Below are 26,621 nucleotides of genomic sequence, written 5' to 3' on the forward strand. Positions count from 1 at the left end.
TAGTGAACCGCGGCGCCGGCCAAACTCCTTCACTCTTTAGACAAGGCCGTAGGCAAAGTGGAAGTTCTCTCCTCCCTTAGAGAAAAGCACATCCTCCTTGGATGAGCGCTTCTTTCCACTTGGCTGTAATTCCTTTTTTTGTTGAGTGTTTTGTTTATCTTAAAAAATAAAAACTTTATTTAGAAAAATCAACCAAATGAAATTGACAGAAACATTTGAAATCTGAGAACCTTTAATCATGGTGCAGCTGAGGGTGCAGCTTTAGATGGAGGAGGGGCTCTCGGAGTCTGCCTGCACGGTGGTCGCTTGGAGGGCTCTCGGAGTCTGCCTGCACGGTGGTCGCTTGGAGGGCTCTTGGAGTCTGCCTGCACGGTGGTCGCTTGGAGGGCTCTCGGAGTCTGCCTGCACGGTGGGCGTTTGGAGGGCTCTCGGAGTCTGCCTGCACAGTGGTCGCTTGGAGGGCTCTCGGAGTCTGCCTGCACGGTGGTCGCTTGGAGGGCTCTCGGAGTCTGCCTGCACGGTGGTCGCTTGGAGGGCTCTCGGAGTCTGCCTGCACGGTGGTCGCTTGGAGGGCTCTTGGAGTCTGCCTGCACAGTGGTCGCTTGGAGGGCTCTTGGAGTCTGCCTGCACAGTGGTCGCTTGGAGGGCTCTCGGAGTCTGCCTGCACGGTGGGCGTTTGGAGGGCTCTCGGAGTCTGCCTGCACGGTGGGCGTTGTCGTGGGCTGACAGGCCTAGGAGTTGAATATCGGAAGCCAGTGTGGCTGATTGTACAACAGCAATCTGGAACTACCGAACGTTTTCTCCTGTGTCACTAGTACAGCAGTTGACTGCCAGAACTGCACTTCTCACGTTTTCTGTTCTGAGTGTGGCTGCGAGAGATGGGACTGGCTTGGAGGGTAGAACACTGGCCATCCGACGTCTTGAGGGTGCGTTGCAGTTGTCAGGGTGGGGCTCTGCCAGCCGCTAACCTAGGCGGTGTCTTGGTCGTGCATGATGCTGTTCGCTGCTTCATGCTTCACTGCGTTGCAGTCTTCACCTTGATTCTGCGTGCTTCTAAAGATTCGCATTCCGAGTTTCAATTAGACGTGCTCTCTTGTGTATTCTGTGACAGATCTCTTTCTGTACCTTTCAAAGTCTCAAGCCTGAATCAGTTTTTGTTGGAATTATCCGGTCATCTTATATTTAAAATAACAAATAAAAACGTTACAGTTTGGAGAAAGCGAAGTTGTTTCCAGGTGACCAGCATTATTTGAATAGTAATTATCACCGATTATCGATTGTTCTGTGTTGTTAGAGCTTTGCTCTGGTAACCACGGCGGTTTTTACAGTGTTAGCCCTTTCTCGGGATCTCTGAGATGAGTCTGTGGCCCGAGCATCATTGCACATAACTAAGCTTATGGTTTTGATTTCTTTCAGATTTAGGCCTATTAAAGGAAGACAAGAAGAACTAAAAGAAGTAATAGAGCGTTTTAAGAAGGATGAGCACTTGGAGAAAGCCTTCAAATGTTTGACATCGGGCGAATGGGCACGGCACTATTTTCTCAATAAGAACAAGATGCAGGAGAAGTTATTCAAGGAACACGTAAGTTTCTGAAGCACAGTCCTGCTGGTGGCCCAGACACCACTCGGGGAAGGATTCAGAGCAGTACCCACTCCACGGGTGCAGGCCTGCTGTGGCCCAGACACCACTCGGGGAAGGATTCAGAGCAGTACCCACTCCACGGGTGCAGGCCTGCTCGGAGACCTGCTCGGAGAGGGGCGGCCACTCGGGAAAGCATTCAGAGCAGTGCCCCTCCACGGGTGCAGGCCTGCTGTGGCCCAGACACCACTCGGGAAAGGATTCAGAGCAGTGCCCCCTCCACGGGTGCAGGCCTGCTCGGAGACCTGCTCGGAGACCTGCTCGGAGAGGGGCAGCCACTCGGGAAAGCATTCAGAGCAGTGCCCCTCCACGGGTGCAGGCCTGCTGGTGGCCCCAGACACCACTCGGGAAAGCATTCAGAGCAGTGCCCCCTCCATGGGTGCAGGCCTGCTGGTGGCCCCAGACACCACTCGGGAAAGGATTCAGAGCAGTACCCCTCCACGGGTGCAAGCCTGCTGTGGCCCCAGACACCACTCGGGAAAGGATTCAGAGCAGTGCCCCCTCCACGGAGTGCAGGCCTGCTCGGAGAGGGGCAGCCACCTCTGAACGCTGACATTGTGTGGGTCATTGAATGAGAGGGGAGTTGCTGCACCCTTTTGTTTTGTTTTGTTTTGTTTTGTTTTGTTTAAGATTTTATTTATTTGAGAGGTAGAATTGCAGACAGTGAGAAAGAGAGATAGAAAGGTCTTCCCATCCGCTGGTTCACTCTCCAAATGACTGCAGTGGCCAGAGCTGGGCCAATCTGGAGCCAGGAGCGTCTTCCCAGTCTCCCATGCAGGTTCAGGGGCCCAAGCACATGGGTCATCCTCTACTGCTTTCCCAGGCCATCGCAGAGCGCTGGATCGGAAGAGAAACAGCTGGGACTCAAACTGGCGCCCACATGGAATGCCGCTGCCACAGGCAGAGGCCTATCCCATTGCGCCGCTGCGCCAGCCCTGCAGTGCACCCTTAGTAAAGGAGAGGAAGTCTGTGGTTTTTCTGGGAAGTAGGTGGCGATTTCCCAGAATATAGCTACCACCCTTTTGACCCTTCTTTGGCCCTGTGTCCCCCCGTCACCCTGGCTGGTAGCTGCGTCATCCAGCGCAGCACTGATTACAGTGAGTACGTGGTGAGCTCTAGGTCAGTCTAGGGCAGCCTTGGTCCCCGCACCTCACACGTGGGGTCTCTTTATCCTCAGAGCAGGAGAACCCCAGCCCATCTTCCGTGGGTCTTGAGGTGATAATAGGAGCTGCCCCAGGTGGCTCACCAGCTTCCTCCGCCTCCCTAGCTCATCCCCGCTCAGAGAGCCCATTCCTTCATCTTAAGGAGCTGGTGAGGGAGAAGTCTCCTGTAACTTGTTTAGAGCTGTGTGTGGACTCTGTGTCCCTGCCTGCCCGGGGCATGGAATTCTCTGGACTCCTGATCTAGGGGTCTCAGCAGCAGGCAGCTGAGTCAGGAGTTGGGTCCAGCTTAATTGCCAGCAGTTGGAATTCTTAAAGGACAAGCATCGTGATGTGGAATTGCTGTATTCTAAAGACAAACCTAACGGGAGGTTGAAAAGCACGAACTGGAAACCTGTAGCACACTTTCAGCTGTCAGGGGCCCTAAGAGGTAGAAACCAGCTGATACTTGGGAGGGCATTCTTTACTGGTTGCCAGGTGGAGTTAGCTGTTGGCATCCCGTGTCCAGAGAAGTGTAGCCGTTTAGTTTGGTGTTCAGTGTTCCTAGTACCGACTCCACTGTGCCTGAGTCGTTGACTCAGTTGTGCAGCTAGCCGACAGGCGCGGCCCGTGTGGAGAACCACTGCTGCCGGCAGCCAGGAGGGCTCTGTGTGTCATCTGGGTTTGGGCGGGGTCCATCTGGAAAGCAAAGCTAACCCAGTGGCTGCCCCGGACCCGCAGACTTCAGCCCAGCAGCCTGTTGTTTGCAGGTTGGTCTTGGTATTTGGTGGACGGAGATGCCTCTGGAGCCACACTTCCCAGTGAACCCTGGTCCCTCTGCGGGTAGCTGTCAGTGCATCGTTGGGGAATCTGAGACAGGACCAGACGTGATGTGAGCCACTGAGCTCTGGCTGTGTCTGGATAATACAAGATCCACTTGGGGCACAGTCTAAGGGTGTGGTTGAATTCCCAAGACCCAAGTCAGAGTATTGAACCTGCGGTGCTGGGGAGCAGCCTCCCATAGACCTTCGGTAATTTCAGCAGTCTGTCAGGTCGAAGTGGGCTACCGGAAGGTAGGGATTGGTTTTAAAGTCACCCCTCCAGGTATCATACGACTGACTCCTTCCACCCGTGGGGCCCCAGTGAGTGTAGTTTGGGTGGCAGCGGGAAGAAGTGTGACGCCTAAGAAGAACCCTGATAGTTGGATCATGTGGTGTCGTTGTGATTCTGTTGCTTGAGGTGGGCACCAGGATGTGAGGAGTGCACTGCTCGTAATGGAAGTGTGTGCTAGAGGACGGCAGGGTGTGCAGCTGCCACGGGCAGCCGGCTCCTGTGAGGGGCCTGATAGACGGTCACTGGGCGGGGGGGGGGTGTCCTCAGTGAGGGTGAAGTCTCGTCTGACTAGAACTAGCTGAGGCCAAGGACTCAGGCTGATGATATTGGCAGCAGATCTGACAGTTTGTTAGGTTTCCCATGCGCCTCTGACTTGTGGAAAATCAGTCGTGCAGTCTGTGTTGCCTTCTCTTCGGTAGGAGGCAATGAGAGCCCCCAGAATAGTGGCACATCAGCGTTGTTTGCAGCACCCGTGGCAGGAGATATCCGGTATTGGTGGTTTTTTTTTTAACTGATCTCCTGAAATGCAAGCTGTGTTTTATTTTAAAAGGCTCATAAAATTTACTCATTATCTTTTATACAGGTATATTTAGTGAACTTTGTCCAAAAAGGCTGTGTTTTAAGTTTATATGTAAAAATAACAAAAGCTGTATCACCCAGTCTCTATCAATAAGAAGAAAATCTTACTAAAAGTAACAATAATTTCTGACAAAATGCCAGGTGATGTAAGAATACTGTATTAATCTATATATTTTTTGTATTTACAATAAGTATGTTTATTAATACTGTGACAGAAAAAATGATACATATTATTCAGTAGAAACAAGCTTTGAAGGAGGTTATACCTCTCACAATAAAAACACAAGGGCTTCTCACACAGCCGGAGTACTTTTCGGCATAATGACAGTCTTGGGGTGAAGGTAAAGCTGACAGAGTACTTTAGATTGGCTACGGCCTAGAAACAAGGAACCCAAGGCATAAGCATTAACCAAGCAGCAAAAAGTGGTTTCATTTTTCTAGAACTATTTAAATATTGTATTCCCCATGTGAGAAATTAATTTTACTTTGCAAGTTAGAAAAAGTAGAAACACTAATTGGGAAACTGTGTTAATCAAAAGCAGCCCCAAACTAAAAAGCCAAACAGAAGTGAAATAAGGCATTCTTTTAGGTATACCATGCATAAAAAGGATAATTATACAGCACCTTCCTTAATGACCAGACTAACAAAGAAATGAGGTAAATTTTAGTCACTGGAACAAACTATATTTTACTACTTAAGAGCTGTTCTGCCACTGTTTCAGAATATTAAAAAAAAAAAATTTTTTTTTTTGACAGGCAGAGTGGACAGTGAGAGAGAGAGACAGAGAGAAAGGTCTTCCTTTGCCATTGGTTCACCCTCCAATGGCCGCCGCGGCTGGCGCACTGCACTGATCCAAAGGCAGGAGCCAGGTGCTTCTCCTGGTATCCCATGGGGTGCAGGGCCCAAGCACCTGGGCCATCCTCCACTGCACTCCCTGGCCACAGCAGAGAGCTGGCCTGGAAGAGGGGCAACCGGGACAGAATCCGGCGCCCCAACCGGGACTAGAACCCGGTGTGCCGGCACCGCAAGGCGGAGGATTAGCCTAGTGAGCCGCGGTGCCAGCATATAAAATAATTAACCTAATGTCTAAAAGCTGCATACTCTGTTTGTTTTTTAAATCCCCTTTTGTGATAGAGGTATTATAACAAAATATTATCTGAGTACATAAATTACCAGCACCAAATATGATAGCTATCCTGTAATCTACATTTTGTGTATGTGTAATGGAAATACTGTAAAAGCTAGACAAAAGAATAAAAAGACTAGCCAGAATTTTAAATTTCAGACTAGTGCATGGTAAAAATCTAGAACAGAAAATAAAATTCAGAAAATAGGAAACTTGCTGTCTTTTCCATATTCTGTGGTCAACTAAGGTGTAATCTCCTAACAAACCCATTACCTTACAGAGTACAAGGAGGAGAGCGTAATCTCTTTATTGGTTGTCAGTTGTATTTGCTGAAAGAAGGCTAAGATTAGCAAGGACTGTAACACTATAAAGTCTAGATTTTCTATTTTAGTTATTAGACTTAATAGAGAAAATATTAATTGAATATTTTCTACCACGTTGCTATTATCTGTAACTACCCTTAGCACCGTGATTTATAAGATGTCCACCCTTAACCAGAAAGCATTGTTCAGAGTATATCCCAGTGTCCATGTGTGCTTTCTTCGTCCTCTTGCCATTTAAAACCATTATTTTAAACTATCTGAAAGGAAATTTTATTTTACAAATTCCTTGTTTCAATTACTGAAGATGTACTTTAAAAACATAAATGGATGCACCTGCCCATCCGAAGATGATGATGATAATGATGAAAGGAAAATGAAAAGCTTGGTAACTTTTTACTCAGATTTCTGGCTGGCGAAACAGAAAGAGCAGCCAGAATCAGGATAGGTGCTGAGTCCAGGAAGCCGCTTCTCTGTTGTAAGCTGGCAGAGTTGTTCCTGCCTTAATCGCTACAAAAGACGGAGGTGCAGCGCTGAGAGACGTGCCAATAAAAAACTTTGAAAGGCACGTTTGTCCCAGAAGATGTAATGTTAATAAACCAGTTTGGCAGAGATGGTGTATTCTTAAAGATAGAATGTGGTTAATGAAATGTTCTCTGTGACATTCAGCCTGCTGTGACCTTTTTACTGCTTTCTCTGTTACGTATTTGTTCACAACTGGTCTCCCAGCCAAATAGGAGAGCGTATAGCAAAATGAGGCACCAAGTCTGGAACACAAACTAACAAGAAATAAGGCTAGTGGACGGGGTAAAGAGATCCCCAGAGTATACTGAGAAATACAGAGCCTGGAACAGCAAAATAAGCTACAAGTACTTGTACCTAAAGGGGTCCTTATGTTTGGATGGGATTTTTCCGAGAGCCTTGGCATCATGCATATCTCTGGGAACCTTCATAATCACTTTCTTCTTCACCAAGCTGAGGACAGTTCTTGTATTCCAAAAACATAACAACAACCGCAGATAGGAAAGTGGACACCAGGCCGGCTCACTAGGCTAATCCTCTGCCTGCGGCGCCGGCACACCAGTTTCCTAGTCCCGGTCGGGGCGCCGGATTCTGTCCCGGTTGCCCCTCTTCCAGGCCAGCTCTCTGCTGTGGCCCGGGAGTGCAGTGGAGGATGGCCCAAGTGCTTGGGCCCTGCACCCCATGGGAGACCAGGAGAAGCACCTGGCTCCTGGCTTCGGATCAGCGCGGTGCGCCGGCCGCAGCGCGCCGGTCATTGGAGGGTGAACCAACGGCAAAGGAAGACCTTTCTCTCTGTCTCTCTCTCTCTCACTGTCCACTCTGCCTGTCAAAAAGAAAAGAAAAGAAAATGGACACCGATACAAGGAGTGACCTTCTTGCTGACCCAGCCTCTGCCCAGGCTTTTTCGTTCAGGTGGTCTCTGCCACCTGATGCCGCGGTCCCCGCGTCCTCACTGCCCCGTCTCGCACTGGGGTCATGTGCAGTGCTCCTGTCAACGATCGTTCGCCGACTCTGCCTTTCACCGTGGCTGCCACAAGGGAAGGAGTGAGCAGGGTGGCGCCACACCCACTTAACAGCTGAGCTCCACCGGCAGGAGCTGCCAGCCCCCAGGTGCCACCGCCAGGGCCTCTTGCAGTGCGACCGCTCACCTGACAGCGCCTGGGCTCCGGAGCACAGGGGATGTGGGTTCGTTTTTCAGGAGACAGTTGGCAGGCTGTAGGGGTTTGAGGTTACGGCAAGAGTCGGCACACTACCTGTAGCAGTAATGAAAGCAGGGCCTCTCACGAGGGCCCAGTGACGCGCAGTTGAGGACAGAGCTGAGTCGGGGCTGGCGCTGCGGTGCAGCAGGAAAAGCTGCTGCCTGCAGTGCTGGCGTCCCATAGAGCGCCGGTTAGTGTCCCAGGCTGTCCCACTTGCATTCGATCCAGCTCCCTGCCAGTGGCCTGGGGAAAGCGCCGGAAGATGGCCCAAATGTTTGGGCCCCTGCACCCACGTGGGAGATTCAGATGAAGCTGTGAGCTTCGGCCTGGCTCAGTCTCTCTCTGTGTCTCTCTCTCTGATTTTCAGATAGACAAATCTTTTTTGGGGGGGTGGGGTGGGGTGGAGGGACTGGGTCTGGTGGAACAGTAGCTTTAGGTTGTCCTCTGTAGGTTCCCAGGTGTGTATCAGGGACAGGTGTGACTAGAGAGAGGTGGATCCAGCTGGCTATTTCTTGGGAAAGTTTGACAGCAGAAGTGTGCGCTGAGGTGGCACTTGCTGGGGTCTCTCCCGTTTAGGTTCTCCCAGAGATCCAGCCTCCCAAGTCTTACCGTGACTAGGTCACCTGCTTGGATTGGACATTTAAAAGGCCCCTGTATCTGGGCAAGTAATATATTTCTGTATTCTTGTAGTGTCTGTTGTGCCCGTCTGGTTGGTGTCTGAATCTCACAGCAAGTCCGTAGTTAGGAAGGGGCTGCATACAACATTTCAAAAGGCTGAGTTGTACAACGGCTGTGGGAGCTGCTGTCCTCCGGAGCGAAGTAGGAAATGGCTTACCCAGTGCTCAGATGTTTCTTGGCAAAGTTGTCTAGAGTTGACTTTGCCGAAGAGTGTGGCCTCCAGGAAGAATGTAGCTTGTAACTAAATTCCTGAGGACTCAGATACTTGCTTTTTTAGTACTGGAGGAAGGGCCACTGTGGTGTGGAGGGTGCATTACCCCAAGCTGGGAGCCTGGCTTCTGGTGAGAGCTGAGCCCTGTCCAAGTTGGGAAGGCTTCGGTCACCTGGGAACACCGGGAGGAACCCAGAGCCTCCAGCAGAGGGCGTCTGAGCGAACTCTGCATGCCAGTCTCCCCTGGATAAGCGCTGGGTGGCGTATGGTCGGCGGAGGGGAGGAATCAGGTGATGACCAGGCTCCTGGTGGAAGCATAATTCAGAAGCCCTTGTTACACGGCCTGGCTAAGTCCTTCCCTGTAGACAGCTGTGCCAGCAGTCTGGTCGTGGCGTCTCCAGGTGAGGGGACTGTGTCCACTTAGACTTCCCATTGCTCTGTGGGAAGAAGACAGATCTTGTGGATCCACTCGCATCCTCCAAGTCCCTTTTCCTTTGCCCACGTCTCCTCTCGGGAGGAGGACCAGGTACTCCTGGCTCGTCTCCCGGGGCAGGACCATGGTGGCCTCGAAGACTGCCATCTTGGCAGCTCTCAGGGTGTTTCCTCTTGACCTCCCTGACGGAAGTCCTGGAGTTGCCTGGGGCATCAGCACTGCTCGTGCTCATTTTCCTGTCTCCTCAGACGTCTAAGGAGGGAACTTTGTGCCCCGGGTTGTGCCACGTGGGCAGGTAAGGTCAGGAAAGCATGCTAGGGGTTGTGTACGTTTCATCCCAGCCTTCCCTGGTTGTAGGCCTGAGTGAGCGCGCTGAGTTCGGGGGGCTGCCGTCGTGGCACAGTGGGACGGGCTGCCACCTGAGACGCTGGCATACCGGGTGAGCCCAGTTCAAGTTCCGGCTGCCCCATTTCTGATCCAACTCCCCGCTAATGCTAGGACAGTCTTTACACTTGGTACTGGAGGATGGTGTCTCTTACTGCAGCGCCCAGCTGCTGTCGCTGCAAACTGATCTTGAGTTAAGGGTCCCCAAGTGAGTGAGGCTGCAGCCACCGCCAGAAGTCTGGCCTCGTGTCTCCCCTGACCCCTGTCTTCTGTCACCAGAGATTCTGCAGGCTGTGTCTGCCGCTTGACTTCATGGCGGCCGAGGCCGTTGGGCAGCTTGGTCTCCTACGAGTGTCAGGTTCCAACTGACCAGTAGAGTGAGTGCCTGAGCACCTGTCAGTCTGCTTGGATACCCACTCCCGGGAGCGGGCTGGGTTTGCATTTGGTCCTCACTGGTTATACAGTACATTCTTCATTCCCTCTGCAAGGCCAGTGATGAGGTGATTCCCGTTTTCCACAGTAGGAGAGTCCCTCCGGTAGTTCCAGCTGAGACCATGTGGGCTTGGCAGTGATAGCCACAGCCCAGCTGCTGTCCTCCGTCTCATCTGCCCCAGCTGGCCTTCACTGTGCCTCCACTGTGCATCTGCTGGGACCTTCAGGTGTTGCTGGGCGATTGAAGAGTCTTAGTCACTTTATTCAAGTTCTAGACTCATTTTCTTGGTCCCCGGAAAGATATCCCAAACTTACCCTTGTATGAGGACAGGCAGACAGGATGGCGGGTGGACCCTGGGCGTGCCCTGCCCCACTGGTAGCCTGTCTTTAAGGAGGCTTCCTTCAGACTGAGTAGTTGCTGGACTTCGGGCTCGTGTCATCCCAGCTGGGGGTCCTCAGCTTGCGGTGAACCACCCGGAGACGGGGACAGCATGCGTGCGGTGGTTGAGATGTGGTGACTAGGATGGGGCCAGAACCTGGGGAAGAAGTGTAGTCTCATCCCCCATCAGAGCTCAGGGGGGAGCAGAAGTGGGAGGGGCAGTGGGCTTCTTGGAGCAGTGCCAGTGAAGAATCTTCTAAGGTATCAGGCTCCTGCTTGGAAGGGGAACTCGGGGCCAGTGCCGTGGTGGAACAGGTTAACCACCTCAACACCAGCATCCCTCGTGGGTGCTGATTCACGTCCCGGCTGCTTCGCTTCCAGTCCAACTCCTCGCTGATGCTACTGGGGAAGTTGCAGAAGATGGCCTAAATCATTGGGCCCTGCACCAACATGGACGACTTGGAAGAAGCTCCTGGCTTTTCCTGGCCCAGCCCCAGCTGTTGCAGCCATTTGGGGAGTGAACCAGAGACTGGAAGATCTTGTAACTCTGCCTTTCAAATAAATAAATCTTCAAAAACAAAACAAAAGAGAGGGTAATTTGATGAGAGCCGGATAGACCTCACGCTGCCTGCCCAGGCCCAGGTCCCATTACAGGGTCGTAAAGTCCTGAATGTATGGACCCCCTTCCCATTTTGCTTCTGTTTTTAAGAAACAGGTTTGATTGGAGGGTATTGTTACAGTGGACCCGTTCACCAGCCACGTCTCAGGGTAACAGAAAAGATGAGGCTCTCTTCTGTAGAGCTTCTACGTAGATCTACCCCAGCTAGGCGAGATACGCCCTAACAGGCAGTCCCAAGGGATAGAGCCCCCCACGTTGCTTGGACGTCTTGTCTGTCATAGACACCGCTCTTCTCAGCTTGGCGAGGTTGTGAGTGTGCTGGGTCCCCTTCACAAGGGGTCTGAGGCAGAAAGCCCTGCCAGTGGCTGTGAAGAACTCAGAGGAGAGCGTGGCACTTGTACGGGGGTGCTGGGGGATGAGGAGACTATAGTGGGCCAGAAAAATGGCAAGAGATCTGCCGCCCCTAGAACCTTCAGTATTTGAGGCTTAAAGGCGACAGAAAACCGTGCCACTGTTGGCAGTAAGTGTGATCCAGTCCCAGTCTGGGGGCCGTCTTTAATGTGTCTGAGGTTTTTGCACCCTGCTAAGAGTTCTGTAGCGTGCAAGGTGCAGTGGTGTTTCTAAAGATTTTGCAAGCGGCTCGAATAGGAAAGAGGTTTCCTTCAGTGGCCACCCCAGTGTGGTAGAGAAGGGATCCAGGTACCTTGAGAGGAGGAGTTAGACCTCCCTGGGGTCAGGTTGGCTTAAAGCCCTTTGGTTATCCTACAGAGGCTGCAGTGGCTTTTTTTTTTTTTTTAAAGATTTATTTATTTATTTATTTATTTATTTGAAAGGTAGAGTTAGAGAGATCTTCCATCTGCTGGTTCATTCCTCAAGTGGCTACAACGGCCAGAGCTGTGCGGATCTGAAGCCAGGAGCTTCCTCTGGGTTTCCCACATGGGTGCAGGGGCCCAAGCACTTGGGCCATCTTTCCCTGCTTCCCAGGCACATTGGCAGGGAGCTGGACTGGAAGTGGAGCAGCCGGAACACAAACTGGTGCCAGAATAGACTGCAGGAGCCGCAGGCAGCAGCCTCACCTCCTAGCACAGTGCTGGCCCCAGCGGAGGCTCTTAAAGCAGTGACAGGAGAGAGACAGCGTTGGAGCCAGTACAAGAGTTCACATGTAAGTCAGGATGGGCAAAGACAGACATAGCCGCTGGCCTGAGACAGGGAAAAAGAAAAGGGAGATGAAGAGATGGGCTTCCTGGTTGGCCTCTTGCATGGCACGGGCTTGTGACTGCTGGTTGTGCAGGACTGCTGTCAGCCTGTGTCTAAAACTGTGAGCCTACTCTCCGCCCAGCATCTGGGAGAGCCGCGGTACCTAGAAGGGGACAGATCGTGCACCTATAACCGCAGGCTGCCTAACAGTCCAGGGTGTCTGGAGGGTCATTCCCAGCATCTGATGACCCAAGTGAAAGGTTTGGAGCCTTAGTCGTTGGCTGCCAGGGGAACTCAGGACAGAGTGAATTGCACTTGTCTCTGTTGGGCTCCCCTGACTGTCTCCCCCAAGCTGGTTCACCAAGAAGGATGGCGCTGGACAGAAAGGGATACCTGGTACCCAGGTCCTTGAGTTCACCTCAAGAAAGAATTCAGGAGGCCAGCGCCGTGGCGCAGCAGGTAAACCTGTTGCCTGCAATGCTGGCATCCCACAGGGGCACCAGTTAGAGTCGGGCTGTTCCTCTTTCGATCCAGCTCTCTGCTGTGGCCTGGGAAAGCAGTGGAGGATGGCCCGGGTGCTTGGGCCCCTGCACCCACGTGGGAGACCCAGAAGAAGCTCCTGACTCCTGGCTTCAGATTGGCACAGCTCCAGCTGTTGCGGCCAATTGGGGAGAGAACCAGTGAATGGAAGACCTCTCTCTCTCTCTCTCTCTCTCTGCCTCTGCCTCTGCCTCTCCTCTCTCTGTGTAACTCTGACTTTCAAATAAATCTTTACAAACAAAAGAATCCAGGAGTGAGTCACAGAATAATGAATAGGGGGCAGCGATTGTTTTCCTGAGGAGGCAAAGCCAGGAGTGCAGACCTGCGCGGAGAGAGGCGGCCCTGCCTCTGAGCTGTGGAACGTCACGTAGGTCATTTACTGAAAGGCGGAGTGGACTCCAGGGCAGGGAAGGAGTATTGGTGGTTTGTCCAGGAAGTAGGTGGAGGTTTTGAAATCAAGCTGCCACCCCTTTTTTACACTTCTGTGGCCCTGTGTTTCCTGTCACGGTGGGCATTACAGTGAGCGCTTGGTGAGGTGTAGGTCCGTCTAGGGCAGCCTCGGTTCCCTACACCGACAGGAGCCTGGTCCACACGTGGGGTCTGTATCTGCAGAGCAAGGGGACCCAAACCCATTCTTCCTGGGTGAGTTGCGAGCTGCAACCTGAATGCTAGTGAACACTGCCCTTTGAATGCGCTTTCCTGGAGCTGATCAGTGTGAAGAGCTTGTAACGCAGACGGTTATTCGGATAGCTACTGTGAAGATACTCAAGTGTGTGAAACTTCAAAGCGACAGATTCGTTACTTAATGACCTTACAGTTTTTGCATGTTGATTTTATAATTCTGGTGAAAGCCTAGCTGGACAAGCTGTTGAAAGTCATTCTCTTTTTCTCCCTCTGTTTCAGGTATTTATTTACTTGCGAATGTTTGCGACTGATAGTGGATTTGAAATACTGCCTTGTAATCGATACTCATCAGAAAGAAACGGAGCCAAGATAGTTGCAACAAAAGAGTGGTAACTGTCACGCTAGTATAAGAGTGGTAACTGTCACACGAGTATAAGTAAAGCAGTCTCATTAAGTCCTCTTCGGTTGCTGCCGATGGTGAAAACGGAAGCCCAGGCTTGGCCGTCCCCTGGAGTCAGAGCTGAGCCAGAGCCCGGCTCTGGACCGCAGTCTCTGCATTCTCCTCTGAGAGCCTGGAAGCCCTTGGTGATGAGGGAAGGGTAGCCCGGCCCCAGGGTTGTTCTTTCCTGGCTTAGCAGACAGGTAGGGAGTGAGGTTTGCACGGATAGATAATCCTTACCTACTAGCTTACTAGTTTCTGAACAGGGCAGACATGGGCCAGCTTACATAGAGTTGAGCCCAGCCAGGAGGGCTGAAAGTCACAGGTGAGAGGGTGTGTGACTCTGACCCTCTGCCCTATAATGCCTGTCCCCTGCCTGATCTCCCACGAGAAGCATACTGTTCCTTCCGTATCTGCTCCTGCACCCGCCCACCCAGGATTTCTTCTAGCACGACAGTAGGGGATCAGGTACTGAAAGTAGGATGGGCAGCGGAGCGTTGGTACCAGCCTCTCGGTGGGTGGGCGTGGCTGCACTGTGTTCGTCTCGGGGTGCTGGGGAGCCTGTGACAGTCTGGGGCTCCCTGCGCTGCAGCGCCTGTGTGGGTCTGGGGTCTCGGTGTCAGAGCTCCACCATGCAGCCCAGGGACTAGCAGCCACGCTGGCTTCTGAATTGAGGAATGCTGTGTACGATGCCAGACTTTGTCTTTTGTTTGTCGTTAACGGTGCTTACGTTGATGAGCATTTGGGGTGTGGGGTTTAGATGTCATTAAAAGTGATCTCCTTTGCTTTGATTCTTCTGACGTGGCTGCTAGAGAGTATCAGGCTGCGCTTTGCTCCCGGTACAGCCTGGTGGCCGGTGTTGCAGGGCTGGTCCTCGGGACCCTCCCTGCTGCTGGAAGTGTAACCCAGGACTGCCAGTATTGGGGTGCTTCTTGCTAGCAAAGCGCTGCACTTGGAGCTGCAGCACAGGGGTTTCGGAGATGGAGGAAGTGTGGTTCCTGTCCTGAGGGGGTCCCCTCTCGGCTAGGGTTAAGGCGTGGAGGAGATAGGAAGGCGGGCCTCAGTCAGCCAACATGCCCACTGCGAGTCTTCTCGATCTCTGGTGCTCATTAGGCAGGCTTATTTTATTAGAAGAAGCCTTATTATTTATCATTACTGGTAACTGTTAACACATCACATATTTTAAATAGGAAACGAAATGACAAAATAGAATTACTGGTGGGTTGTATTGCCGAACTTTCAGAAATTGAGGAGAACATGCTACTTAGACATGGAGAAAACGACTTCAGTGTCATGTATTCCACAAGGAAAAATTGTGCTCAACTCTGGCTTGGTCCTGCTGCGTTTATAAACCATGGTAAGCTGCATTTCTAAGGTGCTAGCACTCACAGTGGAGCGGTTCTGACAGCAGAGCTCTGTCTCCTTCTAAAGGAGTGTTGGAAGGAGGCATTCTTTGTTCGCAAACTCATTGCAGTCCTTTCGTGTTTAACTGAGACCTGAACTGCCATCATGAGATGTAAAGTTTCTGGAAAGCTTATTTCAGACTTCTGTAACTGTTCGTGTTTCAGATCTTATCAACAGTTAATTGACTTTATCTTTTGGACATTTTTCAGATTGCAGACCTAACTGTAAGGTAAGCATACCAAAAAATTATCTCCAGTATTCCGTTTCTGCCTCAGGTGTGAGTTTCTTAAAGAGCCCCTCTCATTTCAGTTTGTGTCAACTGGTCGAGACACAGCGTGTGTGAAGGCCCTTAGAGATATTGAGCCTGGAGAAGAAATTTCTTGTTACTATGGAGATGGGTTTTTTGGAGAAAATAATGAGTTCTGCGAGTGTTACACTTGTGAAAGGTAAGCTGCTAAGATTTTAGTTGCATGTTTAGCCACCTGTGTACCTCCTTGTCGTTAAAGAGCTGTGGCACCTGCGCTGTTCTCCGCAGAGCACTGAGATGTGCAAGCACGGAATCAGATGCTGTGCAGCTGCCGGGGACCCTGGCGCCCGGCTCGGAGGTTTTGGTGTTGCCGGTGTTGTGGGTCAGAATTCAGAGTAGGTTACGGGGGACGGGTGTTCGGCACAGTGATCACGTCACTTCCTGGGACATCCCCATCCCATGTCAAAGTCCCAGCCACTCCAGCTTGTCATCTGGCTTCCTGCCGAGAGGCACAGCCTGGAAGGCCAGAGCCTGGGATGGCTCAAGTCCTCGGGCCCCTGCCCCATGCATGGGAGACCCAGATGGAGTTCTGGGCTCCTGACCTTGGCCTGGCAGGGGTTTAGGGAGTGAGCTAGCGGATGGAGTATCGCTTGCTTCTCTTTCAAATAAGTGAACGTAAATTAAAGAGGCCCGATGGGTGCTGGTGTGCACGTGGTGCCAGTGAGCTTGACCTCAGAGTGGCTAGCGGAATGCCCGCCGCTGTCCTGGGGATCTGCAGAGCCTCCGTATCGTCGGGCCGTGCCTTCTGGAGCTTCATTTTGGCGCACACTTTTCACAGTTCCTACATCCGCCCCTGCTGTCACTCCCTGAAGACTCCCTTCTTGTGCCACCGGAGTGCACAGTCTCTCACACAAGGCCCCAGATTGGCCTGGCAGGAGTGCTCGACTGTTGTGACGTGTGAGCAAGAGCTCTGGAGCAAGCTTGACGTGCTTTCGCAAGCAGGGGTTAGGTAGTGCGGACTGCTCGGGGAAGGGAGGCCCGTTTCACACACCTCGCCCATGCCGGGCACTTGACCCGCGCCCCCTCGTCAAGTCCCCACGCGGCCCAGGACGGCAGAGCGAGGGACGGATCTGCCCAGCACATGCAGAGGTATCTGGACCCCATCAGCCTAGTGGCTCCATGCTGCTTTCGCAGTACTGGCAGTCATCCAACCAGTAGGCTTTGCCGCTTCTCCCGCTTGAAATGCCCAGGCTGCAGCCGGCCGGCCTTGGGGAGAGGTGGGCCAATTGCCCAGGCACTGTTTCTTCTGTGGGTGGCTGGGGGTCTCAGGCTGGGAGGGGAAGACAGCAAGTAGAGTGGTGGTGCCGTCCTTGCCGGTTCTTTTCTGTCGCAGCTCTCCCCTGACCTCTGACCCCTTGCTGTGAAGGGAAGGCAGAGAACTTACTCCTCATGCTGCTGAATTGTTGCCTTGGTGGTGAGGGCATAAAATTTATGTTGAATTTTGGAAAAATATGTATATTTTAGATCTTAGACCAGTCCGCTAGAAGACGCTTTAATCCATGAAGCGGTGTAATTATAGCTCAGTAATGCTTTGGAGCCGTTTCATGGAAATGCACTGTGACAGTTGAGTGCCTGAGTGGAGAGCCACACTCGCCACCGTCAGTTCCGTGGCCGCCAGGACGTTCCTCACCTGTGGGCCGTGAAGAATGTTAGAAGCTATTCTGTGGAATTTTTGTGAGGTTTAGTTTATTTCATGTAGAGCAGTACACGTGGCACATACATGTTAGCCGTAAGACTGTTGTGTGGTTTCTGGTTGTCTTCCCACTACAATATAAGCCCCATTCACTGCTGTAAACCAGCACACAAAACAAAATCGTACCTGGCACGTGGTTGAAGCTTGTTGGTGTTTGGCCAGTGAGTGAATGAGTAGACTGAGTGACGATGGGCGAGTGGGTGCGGTCCATCCTGAAGATGCCTCATCCACACCCAGGAGCCCGCACCACGCTAGGGTGGAACCAGGCAGCTGTGTCATCGCGCTGTCTCGTGAGCCTCAGCCTCTCACTGGCCAGTGCCCCAGGACTGGTGCAAATCAGTGCAAAGCTTTTCTGAATGAAATACAGAACAGTAGGCCTGGCTGTCTTAGACTGAGCAGTTTGATCTAAAGCTTGACTGTGTGTGTGTGTGTGTGTGTGTGTGTGTGTGAAGACTTATTTTATTTATCTGAAAGGAGGAGTTAGAGGAAGAGACTGAGAGAGATCTTCCTTCCATATCCGCTGATTCACTCTCCAAATGGCCACGAGGGCCAGGGCTGGCCCAGACCTCCTTGCAGCTCTCTCACGTGGGTGAGGGCCCAGAGACTTGTGCCATCTTGCACTGCTTTCCCAGGAGCATTAGTGGGGAACTGGATCAGAAGTGGAGCGGTCAGGATATGGATTGGTGCCATATAGGATGCTGGCATCACTGGCACCTGTATATGTTCGTTCGTTCGTTCATTCGTTCTTTCTTTCTTTTTTTTTTTTTTTTTTTTTGACAGGCAGAGTGGACAGTGAGAGAGAGAGAGAGAGAGACAGAGAGAAAGGTCTTCCTTTGCCGTTGGTTCACCCTCAATGGCCGCCACGGCCGATGCACTGTGGCCGGCGCACCACGCTGATCCGAAGCCAGGAGCCAGGTGCTTCTCCTGGTCTCCCATGGGGTGCAGGGCCCAAGCACTTGGGCCATCCTCCACTGCACTCCCGGGCCACAGCAGAGAGCTGGCCTGGAAGAGGAGCAACCAAGACAGAATCCAGCGCCCCGACCAGGACTAGAACCCGGTGTGCCGGCGCCACAGATGGAGGATTAGCCTCTTGAGCCGTGGCGCTGGCACACCTGTATATGTTCTTAAAATGCTCACAGGGTCAACGCTGTGGCATAGTAGGCTAAGCCTCCGCCTGTGGTACCAGCATCCCATGTGGGCGCCTGTTCATGGCCCAGCTGCTCCTCTTCCCATCCAGCTCTCTGCTGTGGCCTGGGAAAGCAGTGGAAGAGGGCTCGTGTGCTTGGGCCCTGCACCCACGTGGGAGACCTGGAAGAAGCTCCTGGCTCCTGATTGTCACAGCCCTGGCTGTTGTGGCCCTGTGGGGAGTGAACCAGCAGACGGAAGGCCTTTCTCTGTGTCTCTCCCTCTCTGTGACTCTGCCTCTCAGATAAATAATAAGTAAAATCTTCAGGAAAAATATGTTCCGGAACAGCAGATTGTCCCTGCCTTTGCAGAAGTTAGTGGGAGCCCTGAATGAGACTAGTCAAAGGAGCTCATTCAGTCATGCGTCAGGTACTGGCTGCACGTGACTGTCAGGCGTCGTGACACGCGGATTAATGAAGACCAGCACAGCGTCCGCTCCACGGGGCCTGGGCTCCCAGAGTCCTGAGAGCCGACGAGTGAGCAGAGGCCCGTTGGGGAAGGGCAGCGGACACTGTAACTACCACGCACTGTGTGGCGGTGCTGTGACTGCTCCAAGTAAGCCGTGCGCACTGCTGTTCAGAAGATGGGAAGGATGACCAGGTCTGGGCATAGCACTTCAAGTCATTGAGATAGTCTTTCCCCAATTATTTTTTTGAAAAGACTCATTTTTACTTATTTGAAAGAGTTACAGAGAGAGGTAGACAGAGAGAGAGGTCTTCCATCTGCTGGTTCACTCCCCAGATGGCCACAACGGCCGGAGCTGCGCCGATCCAAAGCCAGGAGCCAGGAGCTCCCACGCGGGTGCAGGGGCCCAAGGACCTGGGCCGTCCTCCACTGCTTTCCCAGGCCACAGCAGAGAGCTGGATCGGAAGAGGAGCAACCGGGACTAGAACTGGCGCCCATATGGGATGCTGGCACTGCAAGCCAGGGCGTTAACCCGCTGAGCCACAACGCCGGCCCCTCCCCAATTATTTTATTATAAATTGTTTGAGACTTTTGTATTTTGAATTGGTCAAAAACACCTCAAAGGGGCAGGTGTTGTGCAGGTCAGACTGCTGCCCGCAGGGTCAGGGTCAGAGCACCCGCTTGAGGCTTCCTGGCCACTCTGCTCACCTGCGTGGCTGCAGCGAGCGAGGTTGGGTGGGGGAGCAAAGAGCTGGGGCTCAGTGTAGGCCTCCCGCATGGCGGCAGGGACCTAGCTAGGTGAACTGTTACTGCTGTCTTCTAGGGCGTCCATTAGCCAGAAGCCAGAACTGGTGCTCAGACATGGGCCCAGGCCGCTGCTGGTAGGCCAGAGGCCCACTGTGGTAGCACTTGGTTAATTCAGGTTCATCTCAGAAACTATGAAGGAGTTATTTAAAATTTTTTCTTCCAGAAGGCAGGTTTTCACAGTGCCCTCACCTTTTTACACAGAATCTCAATTAGATTTTTGTTTTTTGAACTTTTCTTTGTTTGAAAGGCAGAGTGACAGAGAGAGAGATTCCTCCATCTGCTGGTTCACTCCCCAAATGGCTACCACAGCGGGCCTGGGTCAGGCTAAAGCCAGGAGCCAGGCACTCCCATCTGGATCCTCCTGCACGGTGGCAGGAGCTCAGGCAGTTGAGCCGACATGTGCTGCTTCCCAGCAGCTTAGCAGGGAGCTGGAGTGGAAGTGGAGCCGCCTGCACTCAGCTCAGACTCTGCTGGTGGAACGCAGGCATCCCGAGTGGTGACTGCACCTCTTGCATCGCGGCGCCCATTCCTAGAAGTATGCTTGCGCCTGACGTCAGATTTAATGTGCAGAAAATTTGATTTCTTTTTTAGTTCCTTAATTTCCAGTGTTCCTTAATGAAAAGTTCAATTGTACAGAACACAACTGGAATGTAATTCACAGGTGTATTTTTGTTTGTTTGATTGGGTTTTGTTTTTGTTTTGAGAGGCAGAGAGAATGAATCTCTCACCCACTGGTTTAGTCCCCAAATAATCACAACAACCCGGCACGGCTGGGGCTGCAGCTCGGGTCCCAACCCAGGTCTGCCACTCGGGTGGCAGGCGCCCAGGTGCTGGCGTCTTAACCACTGGGCGCAAGTGCCCACCCCAACAGGTGCTTCTTATTTCCCACCTTTTTAAAGATTGATTTGTTGTTTGAAAGAGTTACAGAGAGGGAGAGACAGAGGTTTTCCATCTGCTGGTTCACTCCCCAGATGGCTACAACAGCTGGGCCTGGGCCAGGCCAAAGCAAGGAGCCAGTAGTTTCCTCCAGGTCTCTGATGTGGGTAGCAGGGGCCCAAGCACTTGGGCCACCTTACACTGCTTTTCCCAGGCCATTTGCAAGGAGCTGGATTGGAAATGGAGCAGCCGGGACAGGAAACAGTGCCCATGTGGGATGCCAGCACTGCAGACAGCAGCTTTACCTGCTACGCCACAGCGCCAGCCCCGAGATTTTTTTTTTTTTTTTTTTTTGAAAGATCTATGTATTTATCTGCAAGAGTTGCACAGAGAGAGGAGAGGCAGAGAGAGAAATCTTCTATTTGCTGGTTCACTCCCCAATTGGCCACAGTGGCTGGCCAGAGCTATGCTGATCCAAAGAGAGGAGCCAGGAGCGTCTTCCGGGTCTCCCACATGCATGCAGGGGCCCAAGCACTTGGGCCATCTTCTGCTGCTTCCCCAGGTCATAACAGAACTGGATCGGAAGAGGAGCAGCCAGGACTGGAACCGGTGCCCATATGGGATGCTGGCACTGCAGGCGGTGGCTTTACCCACTATGTTTCTTTTTCAAAGCTGTAGTTTAAACCTGTTTTGACAACCGTTTTTTGAATTTGAAGAATTACATTTACCTACACGTGAAGTTCTACAGGATCCACTAATTTCTCATAGGTAGGGGAGAGTTGATAATGGTAATAAGTCGTTACTCTTCAAGTATGGCGACTCTGAGTTAATTGTATTACATACATACTCAATTTCTCTGAAGAGTCTCAGACTCGCTGAGGCGCGTGGGTCCATCCCATGTGCTACATGGGTGCGAATGCAGCCCTGCACCCCTGCAGCACCGTGCTGTCAGCACACAAGCCCTGTCAGTCTAACCTGTGCCGTTTTTCTCTTTCAGACGGGGAACTGGTGCTTTTAAATCCAGAGTGGGACTGCCTGCGCCTGCTCCTGTTATCAATAGCAAATACGGACTCCGAGAAACAGATAAGCGCTTAAACAGGCTTAAAAAGTTAGGTGACGGCAGCAAACACTCAGACAGTCAGTCCGTCAGCTCTAACACTGATGCCGATACCGCTCAGGAAAAAAGCAATGCAAGTAAGTAAGGGCGCTCGGTGAGCTTGTCGGGTTTTTGGTTTTTGTTTTTTTACTGTATTCACACAACTTGCTTCCTAAACATGCTTTAGTAGTTTGGAACTTTTAAGTATTGAGAGAAATGCATAAACACCACAGCAAAGTTCTACCAGTAACTGTGTCCCACCTCCAAACTCAGTGTGGAACTGTGGACTGTTACTGAGGATGTGGTGACTGGACACTGAATTCTTCACCATGTGTTTGAGGAGAACTTCGGGTGTTAGTGACACTGCGCGGATGTCATTATGCCCTGTAAGAGCACCCGGGTCTGGGGCGGGTCCTGGAGGCTCATGCCCAGTGCCTGGCCGCTCTGCTGGGAGGACATGATGGACGTGGGAGCCCTAGTGTCTGGGTTCCACCTTTTTACGACTTTCTTACCTTTTGAAAATGGACGGACCCCGTTTGCCAAATCACCAGTTAGCAGACAGAACGTGACAGCATCGTTGTGAACGCCGCCATGTGAGGGTGTTGTGTCACCACTTCCAAGGGGCAGGAGAGGTGAGCAGGACAAAGCAAGCTTTGAGGCCGGTTTTGTGTGGGCAGAGACAAAGTAGAGACTGGAGAAGGATGAATAGCAGAGAGGAGAGAGAGGAAGCCCAGACAGGCAGCGCAGAGGCGGACGGGTCCCAGCTGTGGAGCGCTGGACGTGCCGCGTCACGCTGTTTCTCGCAAGAGCGACACCCGTCTCCCCCGGTCGCCGCCGCTGCGTCGGGCTGCGGTCTGAGTGTGCGACAGACACAGAGCGGGAAAGTTCAGTCTGCCTGTGCTGCGTGGTGCGCTGCAGTTGCCTGGTGAGACGTCGGAGCCCTGAGGAGCACGCTCAGTGCTGGTGTTTAGGCCCACTCCCTGCCTCCACGTGTGCACGGCCCAGCGCTGGCTGCTGAGATCTGGAAGCGCAGGGAGGGCGTCTCCCACAGTGGATGCCCCTGTCGTCCTCCGGGTCTGCCTGGTGCTGGGGGTAGCGTCCCAGCACGACCTCTCAGTGCAGACGCAGTGCTGTGGTTCTGTCCCGTCCTCCTGGAGCAAGTGCAGACAGCAGCCCGTCGCTCACTGCTGGCTGTGGATTCTGACAATCAATGCAGCGCGATGAACATTGGTTTGAGTCTGGTTCCTTGGTGAAACTGGAGACTAGTGAAGCCCATTTGATGGATGCTTGCATAAAACAGGCAGCGTGCTGCCGTCCGTACTCGGAGACAGCCCAGAACTGCCCACGTGGAGCGACCTGTGATGTTTGTGGGAGTGTTTATGATTCTGTACATAGTTTTGTTACTAGTGTATCGATACTGAACTCAGTACACTGCTGAATTTAAAAGAGAAATGCAAGTAATTTTTGGAAGATGTTGGGTGTACTAATAGGTAACCATCTAGGAGTACTTATTAGTGAGCCAAATGTTTATTAAGAGCCTGTTCTTAGAAAGAAATGCAGTCTCGCTTTTCTCTTGGAGCCTGTGCGGAGCAGTCCAGACCCAGCCGGTTCTCACTGGTAGAGGGGCTGTTGAGCCGTGAGTGGTGGTCTCAGCATCACAGAACAGAAAGCGCTTCCCAGGGACTCCTTCGGTCAGGTGCTTGCTTGACTCCACTTGCCTTGCTGCAGTGTGACTGTCGGGAGGAACTGCGGCTGGTGCGGCTGAGCCGTGGACAGGGGATGAGCGTGACTCGGTGCTCAGACAAACCAGGGCGTCAGCCTTGGCCGGGGCTGCCGTGCACTGCCAGGCCGTGAGGACCCCTCCAGTTCTTACGTGTGTTTTCTTAAGCTGCTCTGGTGTTTGCGTCTCAGCCTCCTACCTGTTTGAAACCACAGCTGGCAGGAAGGCCGGACCTGCCGGAGTCTTCCCGGGCCATCGGGCACTGTGTGCAGACAGGAGTGCTTTTTCCCTGCATGGCTGCTCATCTTTGTCCCGCAGTTCATGCAGGATTCGGCAGCTGGCAGACAAACCACTTTCTTTGCACAGCGTGTGTAAAGGAACATTTCCGCCTGGTCAGAAGAAAGTCGTTTCTCTTCCACGCTGGCCATCTTTGAAAGCTGTCTTGGGAGCCCCACCCTGACTTGTTTGCTTTTTAACATCCACCAGCGAAGACAAGAACTCCGTTTTCACAAATTTCCACCTCGAGTCTGGCTGGGATGCCGTCCTTGAGGGTGTAGCTTGCCTGGCCCCTCATGCCTTGTTGCCTGGCTGCTCCCTGAAGTCAACGCTGGGAGGCCAGAAGGCTCTCCAGGGCGGCGAGGGAAGACACAGTCACTGCCAGTGCTGTAATTTGGCACAAGACAGTGGAAGGAGTTGACCTGCACGGAGGAGCACCCGTCCCAGGCGTGGAGGCCGCCACCCTTCTGCCCTCGCCTCACTCGTGACCGTCCTTGCTGGAGCCCAGGCCGCCTCCACTGTACTGAGAGCCGCTGACAGTCTGTCAGCCACGTGGTGGGAAGCGGATGTGCCTGTTAAACTCGCGGACTGAGGATTTTTGGGTTCTTGAGTCGTAAAGACTGGAACTGCGTGTGGCCCCCGTTGCCGTGGCTCGCGAGGGCAGTGAGCGTTCCCGGTGCAGCCGAGCGCACGAGCAGCTGTGGAGTCATCTCCCTGCCCCGGTGTGGCTGGCTGGAAGTCTTGATGCCACACGGCCTTATGGTTCAGGAGACACCTGGAGATGGCCACGTTAGCCACGCTGTGGCCCTTTACCCTGTGGTGTGCCTTACAGACCACATCACAGACTGAGCCACGGGCCCGAGTTCAAATCCAGTCTCTCCCAGCGCCCCAGGTGGAGGATCAGAGGCACGCTGGTCCACACAAGCTTGATGCGCCCGTTGCTCCATGGCACACGGCCTCCCAAGGGTGCGCGTAGGGTAGAGAGCAAGCTGACTGTCCGTTTTGCACAGCACCCGACGTGCACTGTGGCTGCTAAGAGAGGTGCGCTCCACCTGGAGCTGCCGTGCAGAGTCCGGCGGGGCCGTTGTCCCAGCGGTCAGGGAGAACCGTGGTGAGTGCTGAGGCCGGGCGAGGACGTGGGCCGACGCGGCTGACTTGAGGTCCTCCCGCACACGTCTGCCTCCTTGCAGCTGACTGCCCCTGAAAGGACCGCCGGCCCTGGCCGTCTACTGGACTCACTGTGTCATCGTCACATTTCTCCTGCTTCCTGCTGACTCTGTCTGTGTCTCTTTTCCTTTTTGGGGGGCGGCCTTTGTCCTGTGAGCATACCTTTTTTTTTTTTTTTTTGACAGGCAGAGTGGACAGAGAGAGAGAGAGAGAAAGGTCTTCCTTTGCCGTTGGTTTACCCTCCAATGGCCGCTGCAGCCGGTGCGCTGCTGCCGGCGCACCGCGCTGATCCAAAGGCAGGAGCCAGGTGCTTCTCCTGGTCTCTCATGGGGTGCAGGGCCCAAGCACCTGGGCCATCCTCCACTGCACTCCCTGGCCACAGCAGAGAGCTGGCCTGGAAGAGGGGCAACCGGGACAGAATCCGGTGCCCCGACCGGGACTAGAACCCGGTGTGCCAGCGCCGCAAGGCAGAGGATTAGCCTAGTGAGCCGCGGCGCCGGCCGAGCATACCTTTTGATGGGTCTTTTCATAAAACAGTGATTTTCAAACAAAATGAAAACATGATGATAAATACACAAAAATAAGTGAGGTCTCTGTTGAAATAAAACAGCATCACGTCGGCCCCTTTTGTGCTTGGTTTAGGACGCAAACCCACGGAGGTGCCTTGTCTGCGCCAGTGCTGCCAGGGTGGGCCTTGGGAAGGAGAGGCGGGATGGGCAGGGCCAGGCTGGCATCAGCAGAACTGGCCTTTTAAAAGCTAAGACCGCGTGTGGGAATCCATCCTCGAGTGCACCAGGTGCCGAGCGAAGAGTCGGCACCCACGCGGCAAGGCCTGCAGGGCGCTGCTCGGGGCTGTGTCAGCTGAGGCCCAGGGGGAGGAGCTGGCTGAGCGGAGCGTACGCAGAGAGAGGGGCTCTGGTATGGGCTCCCCATGGCTCAAGTGCAGGGTGAGAGAGAGGGTGTGACTCTAGGCGACCACTGCACTCGTTCTCCGGTCACGAGACTGTTGGAAGCCGAAACCCAGAAGTGACCTGATGTGCACCGGGGGTGTCGCTGGCTGTGTGGAGGGGTTGTCGGGAAAGCGGCAGGAGAGGGAGGCAGGCTGCCTCAGTGCAGCAGGAGGTGGTAGCGTTGGGGTGCAGGTGACAGGGTGGGGACCACAGGCAGTGCCTGTCGAGTGGATGGGCCGTCGGAGAAGCCGAGGTGAGCCTCGGGCTCTGCCTGGGCAGGGCTGTGCCCACGCTGCCGGGGAGAGCGGCTTGGAGGCCCTTGAGTTGAGTGTAGTTGGCCAGCAGTGGCCGTGAGCGTGTCGGTAGGCACTGATGATGGACATTTCTTCCAGGAGAGGATCAAGATCAGGGAGCGGCCGGCGCCGCGGCTCACTTGGCTAAATCTCTGCCTGCGGTGCCGGCACCCCGGGTTCTAGTCCCAGTCAGGGCGCCGGATTCTGTCCCGGTTGCCCCTCTTCCAGGCCAGCTCTCTGCTGTGGCCAGGGAGTGCAGTGGAGGATGGCCCAGGTGCTTGGGCCCTGCACCCCATGGGAGACCAGGAGAAACACCTGGCTCCTGCCTTCAGATCAGCGCAGCGCCAGCCATAGCGGCCATTCAGGGGGTGAACCAACGGAAGGAAGGCCTTTCTCTGTCTGTCTGTCTCTCTCTCTCTCATTGTCTAACTGCCTGTCAAAAAAAAAAAAAAAAAAAAGGATCCAGGAGCCGGCAGCTTGTTAGTGAAGTAGCCGGGGGAGAGCAGGCAGAGGCCCACGGAGTGACCGTGGGGGCACCCAGGATGGAAGGGACAACCAGGAGATGGCACGGGAGGAGCGGGCTTCTCCAGGAAACGAGAGTGGCCGGGGCCGCGAGGAGAGGAGGGGCGCGGGCGGTGGCGGAGGCCGTCTCACGGGAGGGGCAGCAGGACCCAGAAGGCCAGGCTGCTGCTGGACGCCATGCTGGCAGTGGTGCTTGAAGAGGTGTGGGGTGAGCAGAGGAAGCGCTGGCTGAGTGTGGGGGCTGTGTGGACGCCTCTCCTCCTGAGGAGGCGTCGAGCACAGCTCCCAGCCAGCAGGAAGTGTGGACGGGTCCCGGGCATGAGGCGCTCGCTTCTCAGACAGGACC

At 53.5% G+C, this 26,621-nt stretch overlaps 1 protein-coding gene and 1 pseudogene across 6 annotated transcripts in view; one reads left to right on the top strand and one right to left on the bottom strand.

The window, feature by feature from the left end:
- KMT5B (lysine methyltransferase 5B) overlaps window positions 1-26,621 on the top strand; it is a 67,727-nt gene that overhangs the window by 35,429 nt on the left and 5,677 nt on the right. For all 5 annotated transcript variants that reach the window (XM_051840841.3, XM_051840842.3, XM_051840844.3 and 2 more), the window contains 6 exons: window positions 1,417-1,582; window positions 13,415-13,524; window positions 14,765-14,931; window positions 15,188-15,207; window positions 15,288-15,424; window positions 21,249-21,445. In XM_051840841.3, the coding sequence (XP_051696801.3) occupies window positions 1,417-1,582; window positions 13,415-13,524; window positions 14,765-14,931; window positions 15,188-15,207; window positions 15,288-15,424; window positions 21,249-21,445 (797 nt within the window). The remainder of the gene's footprint in view (window positions 1-1,416; window positions 1,583-13,414; window positions 13,525-14,764; window positions 14,932-15,187; window positions 15,208-15,287; window positions 15,425-21,248; window positions 21,446-26,621) is intronic.
- LOC149128247 (transmembrane protein 41B pseudogene) lies at window positions 1,597-8,004 on the bottom strand (annotated as a pseudogene). The gene has a single exon (XR_016221485.1). The product of XR_016221485.1 is annotated as a transmembrane protein 41B pseudogene (transcript).

Source organism: Oryctolagus cuniculus, chromosome 1, assembly GCF_051225735.1.
Source record: "Oryctolagus cuniculus isolate XC-2025 breed Fujian yellow rabbit chromosome 1, ASM5122573v1, whole genome shotgun sequence".
In the NCBI taxonomy this organism is placed as follows: Eukaryota; Metazoa; Chordata; class Mammalia; order Lagomorpha; family Leporidae; genus Oryctolagus; species Oryctolagus cuniculus.